We start from the raw sequence: 12,383 nt of genomic DNA on the forward strand, positions 1-12,383 counted from the left end.
ATAAGTAAGTAATTACGATCCTATTCATCGTAAGATAGCCATTAGATGATTACCTTCAGCAGGAGACTATTGTTAGCCAACGTGTGGTAGGTCCAGAAAAGACGCGTGGTCACGTAGTATGCTATCAGTACATCGACTGTATAGTGACCGTGCGCAAGAAGAACCATCGAAACACCGGTCAAACTAGCACACCACACCAGCCAATGTATAATCCAAAATTTCTTTGGTGAATCTACGAAATAATCAGTAATGTGTTACTAGAACTGTACTGTAAATCAAACAAAAGTTACTTACATTCAGCGATAATCAAATATCCCATCACCAACGTCACTGTATGGCCACTGTATATGTAATCACCGCAATAAGTATGCTTGCCGTTGATCGATAGACCGAAACCGGAAAAGAGTTGAAAGGCACGTTTCATGATCACCAACGGGGAGGCCGTTCCATTGGCCTTCGGGCTACAGTAGTAGGTGGTACTTGAAATTGGTAACACAGTCACGTACATGGTTATTGACCTCATAAAGTACAACACCGACATCAGTAGAAAAATTCTTCGCATTACTATGAATCTACAACGAAATAATTAGAAACTTGTTTGGCCAACAACAAAAAAAAAACTGATTGTCGTTACCTATGTTTGTGAAAAGTAACCAGTAAAACGCATGAATTTACCACTACCATGATGAGAATTTCACTGACATCTAAAGCCCACTCGAGAGGTTGCATGTTATCTAACACAACATCCGGTAAGGGTCCATAGCTATCCCGATCCGGCACTCGATCGTGAACCAGCGATAGTGAAACCGTTGCAAGGAGAAAGTTAGAAACCAACATGAATAGTGCCAAAACCGTTTTCCCGATCTCCTTTGGGAAGCGCTGTTCATCGCGGAGTACCACAGGGACGTCAATTTTTATCATTACGGCATCGCTTCCTGGACTACCGAGACTATCGGGTGGTGGATGCTGGTGATGGTGATAGAAATGACTTCCGTTATAGTTGGTATCGGAGGCACCAGGAACTTCCTGTTGATAATATAAAATAGAACACCAGTCAGATATGCTTAACAAACCCAAAAGCAGATTTGAAAATCCATTTTTTTTGTCCGTTATATAGATTAAATTGAAAAAATGTTATATTTAAAAAAATATTGAAGCAAAATAGGTCATTATAGTGAAAAAATAAAATCCTCCATAAATCAGTTGAATCTGATTTGAATTTTATTCGATTGGAATCGTTGCAGGAAAAAAAATATACACAATATTTGTTCCGTAAATTTATTTTGTGTTTTATTCAAAACTATGTTCAGTATTTTGGTTACATGTATTATATATTAGGTAATGTAATAATTACGAAAGAGTTTCAAGTATTCATAATGCAAGTGATAATAAAACTAGGAAATATTTTCGAAATTTGTCTCGCACTAAGTTCCAAATGTAGATTTATGTTTCAGCATTTCATAGCATATCAATATCATTCAGTATAGGTTGGAAAAGGCTGGCCGGTAGTGCAACTTCGCCGACATAAACCACCGAAGATTCCTCGGTGTAATGTTCACCACTTTCATGATATTCATCTTCATTGCAGGTGGCCTTAGCTGCCCTACGGAGCGTTTGTCTATTTCCTTTAACGCGACCGGTAGTCGGCTTTCTCTCATAGTCCGAACAATTCTTCGTTCTTTTCATATGCTTTACTCGTATATGCTTCTCTCGATCCCCTCTTTGACGAAAGTGCTTTTCACAGTGGGGACAGTTGAATGGCTTCTCACCTATGGCACGTAACGGAATTGTTAATCTTCAGAAAGTTTAATACAAACACATTATACAAACCAGAGTGAATTCGCTGATGATTTTTCAGTGCATCTGCTCTATAGAAACGCTTGCCACATTCCTCGCAACCATAACGTCTTTCGCCTCGGTGGATCAAGCGGTGCTGATAATAAACGGAACCGGTGAGAAAACGTTTATCGCAGAGCGAACAGTGGTACGGGCGTTCACCGGTGTGGCATTTACGAATATGATCTTTCAAATCAGGACGAATAGTGAAGCTGCGATTGCACCCAGTTTCTGGGCAAGTAAACGGACGAACACCATTGTGAAAACGTAAATGCTGCCAAAGATGGCTCGATTGAGTGTAAGTTTTACCACACAGCTCACACAAATAAGGCCTAGTTGCAGAATTAGGAGAACTTGGCACTGATGCATTTGGTTTCGGTTGACGACGTGTTCCGAGAGTACTAGACTTCTTGGGAGCATGCAAATCTACGTGATGAGTGAATATGGATTCGGCATTGTCAAAGGTTACACCGCATAGCTCACAACCAATTTTGAACGACTCAGTACTTTCAGTGTCGTATGTCTTCGACAGACGTGGAAACAAATGATAGTTCTCGTACCTGTGCTCATATAATGCTGGCAAACTTGCAAACTGTTCATCACAAACGTTACAGGCAAAATATTTAGAAAGACTTTTGAACTCCTCATTCCAAGCTTCTCGAAAGACGCATTCGCTTAATCTATGATTAAGAGTGTCTTTGATGCGTGTTATTTTGATTTCACATAGCGAACATTCATAGCCCATTGCAGGATCGTGCAATGATTCATGCTCGTATAAGCTAGATAGGTCCGAGAAATGTTTCTCGCAAAATTCGCATTGGAATACGGTTGTCAGTATCACTATGCGGATTGCCTTCCGCAAGCAAACGTTTCCGTTTTTCTTATAGCTGCCATTTGTTTGTTCCATTTCATGTTCCCAATCTGCATTCTCTATGTGTTCCATCATTTTATCAACTGAACCAAAAATCATTCCACATTTTAGACATTTCAAACACACCTTAAATGGTTCGGAAGATTTTTTCGTCGAAACTTTGGGTGGCTTCGTTGTCGTGCCAATTTTATCCAGATGACAATTATTCATGTGCCTAGAGAGACCGGACGCATGCACAAATTTTTTATCACAGTGAGTGCAATTGTGGAATTCCCGAAGAATGTCTTTTAGCCCAGTGGGTCGTTTTCGCTTGTCGGTATCATGTTCATTTTTCCCCTTCCTCGTCAACTTTTTCCACTGTTCAATATTTTCTTCGATTTGTTTAAAACACGGATGGTCATCCAAAATACTAGTCGGCTCAATTCGCTTTTTGCGTTCATCGTACTCGCAAACATGCTCTTCGAATTGATCCGGCGAAAAAATCTGGTCGCAATTTGCACATTTTATGTTGCAATTGTCCACGGAAACATCTAATAGACCTGTGGCATGAACAATTAGTTGGATTCTTTTTAAAACTAGTTCTATTAATTGACTATATTTGTTCAGTAAAACTCAAAACTAAAGGATTGCTTGATTTACTTACCTTTGGTGCTGCTTTGCGCAAACAGCTGATCACTGGCATCAGTCTTAGCAGCCATTTTTTTCTTTATCGAAAAAATAACGGAAGAGCAATGCAATGTGCTCGTGACTAATTTGACAGAAGTTTTGCTCTGTTGTTGAGTGTCTCTCGTCTTCCAGCGAAAAAGTTATGTTGCCTAGCAACATCATACATCAGACCCTATCACATTCCATTCTGCGGATTGATGGGTTTCGCGTGTTTGATGAGTACGTTCCATATTCACCACTACAGTATACAAAACATAGAAGTACAAAAGAATTGCTACGTTTTATAGGGCTAAGTCCGTGAAAAATTTCGCGAATTATTTTAACTTTTAGTTAGAATTTGACAGTCGAACTGTTATTTTTGGTCGAGTAGTTAAATATTACCAAATTTTACCCTTTTCAAAATTCGATGGATGGAAAGTTAGGGCAATATAGGTATTTTGGCCACTTCATATATCTTGGCCCACCAAACAAACTTTATGGATTTAATCGATGTTAAGTAACCCATGTTGCATAAATTGAAAGCTAATCACATTAAATTACCTACTGCGGAAGAGTTTTTCAAAGATATTACTACATTTGGTGGATATTTTTACAAAGTGGGCCAAAATAAAATCAATACTGAAATGGGCCAAAATATCTTTGTTACCCTATTTGTTTTTTTGCATTGAAAATAAAATAATATCAGAAGGTATTATAATTGCAATAGTCAATATTTTTGAGATATTCTCTATGATTGAAAGTTTAAAAGACAGAAATAATTTTTGCTAACATAGAAGTAATTTTCACTAAAGATCTGAAATTAGAATTTCTGAAAATTTTTTTTTACTCTGTCAAAAATAACCATGCTTTCGAGCAGGATTGTTTTCGACAGCGAACAAATAACTGCTCGACTGTCAAATTTAACTAAAAATTAAAATAATTCGCGAGATGGTCCACAGCCTAAGAGCAAATTCAGCAGCTGCAAGATTCATATGGGTGGTCTATAATGTAAATGAAACTGAAACAAACGTATCCCCAGCAATCCGTTTTAGTTTTATTTATTCGATCAGTTCTACTGTCAAATTTAAAACTGGTATACATTGCCGTTCTGTTTTTTATATATTTGAAACACAGATAAAACGCTGCTGGGGCTGCCAGTTTATTTTGTTATAATTTCTAGATTTAAATTTTAAAACTGACATAAATTATGCATCTAGAACTAGAACACTCCTGAATATGCCCTAAGAACAGGGCCGCCGAGAGGAAATTCGGCCCCCTAATGTAGCGTTTACACTTGTGCTGGTTGCCAGCATGCTGGAGCCAGTGTACTGGCAAGCCAGCAGCTGGCAATGTTTACACTATTGCTGACAATTTCTTGCTGGTAAAATTTGTAAAAATTATAAACAACAATAAAATATATTCTTTGAGTACTTAAATCAACATTCTCATCATTTATATCGATCCACTTTACGCGAACGAATACCCTACACACCCTACACAGATGTAAAGTTAAACTCTACTTGATCGACGCCTTCTAATTACACTGTAATTTGTATTTATTTATGAGGACTTATTTTAATTTTTTCGACTTATTAGACGAATATGAACTATTTAGAAAACTGCTATTCACAAGCATAAATTTAGAAAATTTGGTGAGATCTGCAAAATCTTGCAAAAGATCTCGTTTGGTTGAATGTCTGTCTAAATAATTCGATAGTCCCACGACAAAAGGGCCTAACTGCAAATGAGAGCCTCTCTTTGTTTACTTTCTCTTTTGATTATTACGGAGCCATTATTACAAATTCTCTAAAGTTTCCAATAAAAATCGAATGCTTGTAGTTTTACCTTGAAAGTTTTGCGAAGACGAAGGCATAAAATATAAAATCAGTTCGGTAAATCGTGAAAGAAAAAGAAAACAAAGAGAAACTGTCATTTGCAGTTAGGATCTTTTGTCGTGGGACGGTCGAATTATCTGGTATACACCGGATAAATCTAAAATATCGGCAACTCTGGCTCCATAATATAATTAAACTTCCATTGAGCAGTTAGGCTTGTTCATGCCCCGTTTACACTTCTGCTGGCTGCCAGCATGCTGGTGCCAGTGTACTGCCCTCTTAGGAAAAAACGTTCAACTGTGGTTCAATGATCCAAAGTATTAGACCAACGAAGGACCACCGTTGAACGTTTTTTTCCTAAGAGGGCAGTACACTGGCACCAGCATGCTGGCAACCAGCAATAGTGTAAACGCTACATAAACGGGACATAAACATGAGAATTGTAAAACATTGTGAGCATGGGAGTATCAAGAAATTTTTAAATTCATTATTTCAACAAAATAATTCAATAGCCAATTTCATTTTCGATTTTTGATTTGTAATGTAGAATGAAAAAGCAATTTTTAATCTTCACATTTCCGGCCTCCCTGAAAAAGTCCGGCCCCAGGGGATTCCTCCCTTTCCCCCTTCTATAACTATTTTAATTTTTTCTTCAAATATTGATAATTTGGTTCTATTTTAACATTCAAATTACTTTCTGACAGAAATATAAAATAACAGGGACTTCGTTTGTGTGATGTCCAGACTCATGTCCAATAACTACACGTTGGATGCACATCTCCTTCGAACTGGACCTTCCGAGACTAATCATTGTGCTTGTGGCGAAGGTTATCGCGATATTGATCATGTTGTTAGGACATGCGTGGAGTATCGTGATGTCAGATCTGCCGCTTTAGGATAACTTTCAGAATTTTATTCTGAACCTTTTGAAGCGTTTTACTCCTGGTGGAAAAAACAACTTGATCAAATAGACACTGAATAACGATTAATTATTCTTGTTTTACTTAGTTTGGATTTTGCTTGATCAGACCAAGTCAGTTTCTAACCATTTAGTTAGAATACATGATTATGGTTTGGTGCAATATTAATAGTTATGCTCCAATGCTAAGAAAATTATTGGGTTTTTTGCCATATATGATGAAACGGATGTATCTGTTATTTACTTTTTATTGCAATGTTGAACTAGTTCCATTTACGAGTCACCGTATTGCTTGTAAATGAAGATTCCAATGTGAACACGATCTCGTCGACAAATGAATCCATTTTTGTGCGTAGAATATCGAAATAATGTTTTCAAATTAAGTTTAATGTGGAAAATTCACCAGCAAATCACATACAGGATACAAGATACAAGCGCGCCGAATTGGGCCCGAAAAATCTATCGCCGAAAGTTTTAAATTGGTCTGTTAGTAACCGGAACATCAAAATCTATTGAAGAATCTAGCCTGCGATCGCACGTTCCGTTGTTTATATAGAAATCGTAAGATGAATGTTCAAATTAGTAGAATTTAGGTTAAGCACTGTTTTTAAATCTGAGAAATTCTTATTTTTTTAAGTTTGGGTTTAGAAATCAATTGATAAACTATAATTGAAATTGATGTTATTAGTCTATTTGCTAATGTTTTATCACCTACATAAATCTGTAAGTGAACTGAGTATATAAAATATACTTATACGTTTGATGACAACACATGAATAATCATTTGTTATCCATATTTGTTAGGTTTTACTACCTGCATGCGTTCAAACTCAAGTAAATAAAAAAAAGGCCGAAAATTTGCTAAATACATGGCGAACGCGGAGTGCAGCAAACGGTAAATTGCATCGACACACAATGCAAAAGTGACTATCCAGCGAATGATCCCATATACTTTACAATCTAGCCATTCCCTCGCTGGACGAGCTACTTACTTTGTTCACAGGCAAGCACCTACTAAGCAAAGAAATGTTAAACAGCATATATTTATAGATCCTCTTTGTGCGAAACTTCATGCTACGCAGAACGAGGTCGTCAAATGGTGAGATAACTAAGTCCTCACATGTTCCTATCTCATGCTGTGTGTCTATGATTACATTTGGTCAATAGATAGCCATAAGTTAAAGCCCATTCTAAAGTGCAATGTTTATCATAGTATATTACAACCAAGGATGGCTTTTATCGTATCAAAGAACGTTCGCTGGCAACTCTTCAACGATTGAATCAGTGCCATCAAAGAGAGTTGGAAATCATCGCAACAACAAAATCCCGGCATGGCTCATTTAACATAGAATCGACACAAGTGCGAGAGCGAATTTCTCTCGATGACATTTCTGAGAATAAAAGGTTGGCACGCCGCTGTGGGGATCTTCTCTGAAGCAACAAACGGTCGCTTATTCTCGTTTCGCGATCCGATTCTATACAGGCAGTTGATAATTGCGATAGAATCATTTTACTATTGCCGCTTATTCTAACTATGTGCATATAATCTTTGTATAAGTTGTGTCTATGAAAATGTATGTGAATGCTCCACACAAGGGTTTTGAAATATTGTAACCTAGTATGAGAATCATCGAGTTGAATCATCGGCTCGATTTTCTGCGATAATTGTCAACTTGCGATTCTCTCTTGGGAAATTCCACACAGCAACGATCACTATCAGACTGTAATTTTTTTTAAGGGCCGAGAAATACTCAGAGTATGAAGTGGAGCGAAGGAATGTAGAAAAATTCTCTCGCGGTTCATGCATTGAGATATTCGAGTTCTCGTAGCATCTTCTACCGGATTGAAAATGTTGTATACAATAAAGATAGCAATATAGCAGCTTCTGTGAAATTTTCGGCAATCACCAACACTGATTACAACATATGATTCTGTTGTTTATTACATCATGTATTATTATTATTATTATTATTATTATTATTATTATTATTATTATTAGTATTATTATTATTATTATTAGAAGAGCGTAACTTACACTGCCACATTAACTGTTATATTGTATCATAGCATATTATTTCATATATTATCGTCTTACATGTTTTTTTGTCTCTTATGTTATTATATAATATGTTGTATGGTATTATACTGCATTGCATTATATCATATTATATTGTATTATATTATATTATAGGGTTTATTATGAGTAGTACTACGTACCTCTGCGCAAAATATAAATTTGTTTTCCTTTTAAGTTATCATTTTTAAAGTAATCTTTTAACTAAATATCAAGGTCGTCACAAGGTGAGCTTGGTCCTCACTGATTCCTGTTTCATGCTTACACGTGTGTCTGTGGTGACAATTGGTCGATGAAATAATGCGTTGATGGCAGAATGAGAGGATGAGAAATGACATATAAATTCAAGTAATATACTATCATAGCATATCGCAACATATCATTTTATTCATTCTATTAATTATTATATATCTCATTGTACTATATTATATTGTTTTTTTATGATTATTTTCATTATTATATTTATTGTTATTATTATTAATTTGTCATCAATAATAAAAACATATATTATTTTTATAGATGTGGATATTAACATTGTTATTAGAAGAGAAATATTCTACTTCCTGCAGTATTACGAAGATAGAAGAGCATAACTGACACTCTACATTAACTGTTATTTTATATCATGTTTTATAATATACTATATTATACGAAGTCTGTTCAAAAAGTTCCCGGAATATTTAATTGCGCGCGTCTGGAGAGTCCGGTGGTCAAAATTTGGTGTATGGTGAAATTTTCAGCTGTATTCATTGTTTACATCCTGTCTTGTAGCGGCTGGTGTAGACGTGATTTTTTGAGCTCGGCGATTTTTGTCTTGGTGACGTTGGGTGCTTCCACGTGGACGATTGTGCTTTTGTTTCGACATCATAACCGTACACCCATGTTTCATCACCAGTTATGACCCTTTCAAGTAAATTTGGATCGTCGTTGACGTCGTTTAACAGCTCCTGAGCGATGGTAATGCGTTTGTTTTTTTGATCAAAATTCAGCAGTTTTGGAACGAATTTTGCTGCCATTCGTTTCATGCCCAAAACATTTGAAAAAATATGATGGCATGAGCCAACTTATATGCCAACTTCATCAGCAACTTCTCTAATAGTGATTCGGCGATCATCCATAATCATTTTTTCCACTTTTCCCACATTTTCATCGATTATTGACGTGCTGGGTCGACCGGAGCGTTCGTCGTCTTCAACGTCTTCGCGGCCATCTTGGAAACGCTTATACCACTCGTAAACACTTGTTTTTTTCATAGCAGACTCACCGTAGGCTCTCTGTAACATTTCGCACACTTGGTTACACTTTATTTCATTTTTCACGCAAAATTTAATACAAATTCTTTGACTCTTCCATTCTTCCATTGTTTAAACTAACAAAAATCGCCGAGCTCAAAAAACACGTCTACATCAGCCGCTACAAGACAGAATGTAAACAATGAATACAGCTGAAAATTTCACCATACATTAGGGACATATGTACCAACACAATAAAAATAAAATTTTGACCACCGGACTCTCCAGACGCGCGCAATTAAAAATCCCGGGAACTTTTTGAACAGACCTCGTATTGTATGACATTGTATTATATTATATTAAATTAAAATATATTATATTATATTATGTTATATTATATTATTTTGTAATCTATCATCTATAATTGTATGTTATATTAATTTCATTAAACTATGTTTCATTGTACACTGAGGTCTTTTTTTATGCGGTCTTTTTTTATGCGGTTTTTTTTTACGCGACTTTTTTTATGCGAATTTTCAGAGTTATGCGGTTTTTTTTTTATGCGAAGTTTCAGAGTTACGCGGTTTTTTTTTATGCGAATTTTCAGAGTTATGCGGTTTGCCCTTCTGCGGTCTTTTTTTATGCGAAGTTTCAGAGTTATGCGGTTTTTTTTATGCGAATTTTCAGAGTTATGCGGTTTTTTTTATGCGAATTTTCAGAGTTATGCGGTTTCTTTTTATGCGGTTTTTTTTATGCGGTACGTAAATTCGCATAAAAAAAGACTTCAGTGTATTTATCAATATAAAACATTTATCACGGGGACGTAAAGGGGAGGGAGCATCAGGGCATCGGACGAATTGATGAATGGACGAGGGATTGTGGATAGCCAGCCCAAGTCACTTGAAGGAAACTTGTTTCCTTCTGAAGGTTTGAAATGAGTCTGACGCGCCCTTCTCAAACAAACCATCAGGCGGGTTCAAGCATGTATAGCGATATGCTTCATCCATGCACTGGATATTATGGTTGGAAGAGCATCTTTTATTCCCGCGGAATACGAGTAAGTAACTCTACTTACATATCCGCCCAACCCTTTTTGTTCGCTTTTCGGTAACAGCTATAGTAAGAAAGTGAATGGATGAGTCATATCGGGGCTACTGTAAGTCTACCCGCATCCATTGGCAAGTCCTTGAACTGATGGTGGCTTCACTTCACATCACATCACATCACATCACAACTTCATGCTACGCAGAACGATGCGGTATTTTTTATGTATGACACGAAGTTTCCCTATACTGACCGAAGCAGAACTGCTACTGAGCTAAATTCGAGGTGTGAAACAACGATCAAAACCGTCGGACGTGCAAGAGGAATCAAAAGGATGACATCATTATAGCCTGCTGTGATTGGTTCGTGAAAACATAGATCGATTCTAACCAATTTTTCAAAACTATGTTTTTTAAATACTGAAATGACGTTTCTATACATGTTTAAGTTTAATGCTTCCGAATCGATTGGTACTTCAAAAATTGGTTTCGTATTTTTTAATTGACAGTCGGCTCCATATAGTGAAGAGAAAGGCATTTTTTAGTGCCAAAAACTATTAAAAGTAAAATAATTCCGGACAATTCTACCGAACTAAATTGATGATATGCTTTTAAACAACCAACATTTTTTTCGAAACTGTAGTTTAATGCAGATCGAAACAACTATTTGATAATCAGACAACTCATCATTTTATAGTTTCAAACAATAAAATTTTCTTGCGAGCATTGAAGACATCGGAGTAAATTTTTTTCTTCCTTCTAGGTTTGCATCACCTAACTTTATATGAAGCCGATTGGTAACACAGATACTAGGCTGAATTGCCAGTTGATATTTGTTTATAGTCCAATAGACTATACCTACGACGCAACCAGGCACTCCGAAGAAAAATGACTACTAGAAGGTCGATTCACCGCCAGTTACCATACATTGAGCATTTCGTTGGTCTCCTCGCAGTTCCGCAACACCAAGCCGCCTAGATACGGATTAAACAATTAATATTTTCAAAACTTGTCGAGACTTCAAAATCAATATTCGTTGGCGAGAGACGAATCACTACTGTAGCCACACAACCGAAATAATTTCTCGATTCCTGCCGGCTCTGATGATGGTAAAATACATGCTACGTACCGCGAGTGTTGGCTCGACCGAGACAAATGAAATACTGATTTATTCATATTGATTGAAAATTGCAATTTGATCAACAGTTTTCACACTCTTGAATCAGTGTTTATTAGAATGTCAGACTTCTTCAACTGAGCAATATAGGGTAAACGTACCATAAATCATCACAGCTTCATCGTTTATCTCAGAAATTGAATATATATAACTTAGACATCTGCTATCTCTGTTCAATGTATTTGCTTAAATATAGGAATCTATCCACTTCTAGTTTTCGTGTCACTGTAACATATATATATATATATATATATATATATATATATATATATATATATATATATATATATATATATATATATATATATATATATATATATATATATATATATATATATATATATATATATATATATATATGCCGTGTACTATCGCGGTTTGAATAAAAAAAACTTTATTTCACTTAATTTTCGGTTACATGGATTCGCTTACGTATCTCACTCAAGACTGACTAAAAATTCCTATCGCTAAACCTTTTGTTAATTTGGATTTGACAATTCAGCAAAGTTCGATATCGTCGATCGGCCACGTTGTCTTCGATGTCGTGTGGTTGGCGGCTGGAACGGTTGCTATGCCGGGTTTACTCCGTGTCAGCATTTTCCTTGCTGCGTTGGTCGGCGGACTCTCGGCTGTCGCTATGTTGAACTATGGGTTCTTTACTGTTGACGTTGCTGTTCCGGATCCGGTATTTCGTAACACCTCCCCTCTAAGAGCGTCGATCGTCCTCAGTCGACTGTTTGGAAGCTGTATT

At 36.3% G+C, this 12,383-nt stretch overlaps 2 protein-coding genes across 7 annotated transcripts in view; both read right to left on the reverse strand.

The window, feature by feature from the left end:
* Nucleotides 1–12,383, reverse strand: part of LOC131428237 (phosphatidylcholine:ceramide cholinephosphotransferase 1-like) — a 65,634-nt gene that overhangs the window by 843 nt on the left and 52,408 nt on the right. For all 6 annotated transcript variants that reach the window (XM_058592013.1, XM_058592012.1, XM_058592007.1 and 3 more), the window contains 3 exons: nt 635–1,026; nt 295–572; nt 54–232 (listed from right to left, as the gene is read on the reverse strand). In XM_058592013.1, the coding sequence (XP_058447996.1) occupies nt 54–232; nt 295–572; nt 635–1,026 (849 nt within the window). The remainder of the gene's footprint in view (nt 1–53; nt 233–294; nt 573–634; nt 1,027–12,383) is intronic.
* LOC131428236 (testis-specific zinc finger protein topi) lies at nt 1,317–4,015 on the reverse strand. The gene is made up of 3 exons (XM_058592006.1): nt 3,351–4,015; nt 1,831–3,246; nt 1,317–1,769 (listed from the first exon to the last, which is right to left on the reverse strand). The coding sequence occupies exons 1-3, from the start codon at nt 3,403–3,405 to the stop codon at nt 1,459–1,461; spliced, it is 1,782 nt and encodes a 593-aa protein (XP_058447989.1). The 5' UTR covers nt 3,406–4,015; the 3' UTR covers nt 1,317–1,458.

This window comes from Malaya genurostris, chromosome 2, assembly GCF_030247185.1.
Source record: "Malaya genurostris strain Urasoe2022 chromosome 2, Malgen_1.1, whole genome shotgun sequence".
NCBI classification, from domain to species: Eukaryota; Metazoa; Arthropoda; class Insecta; order Diptera; family Culicidae; genus Malaya; species Malaya genurostris.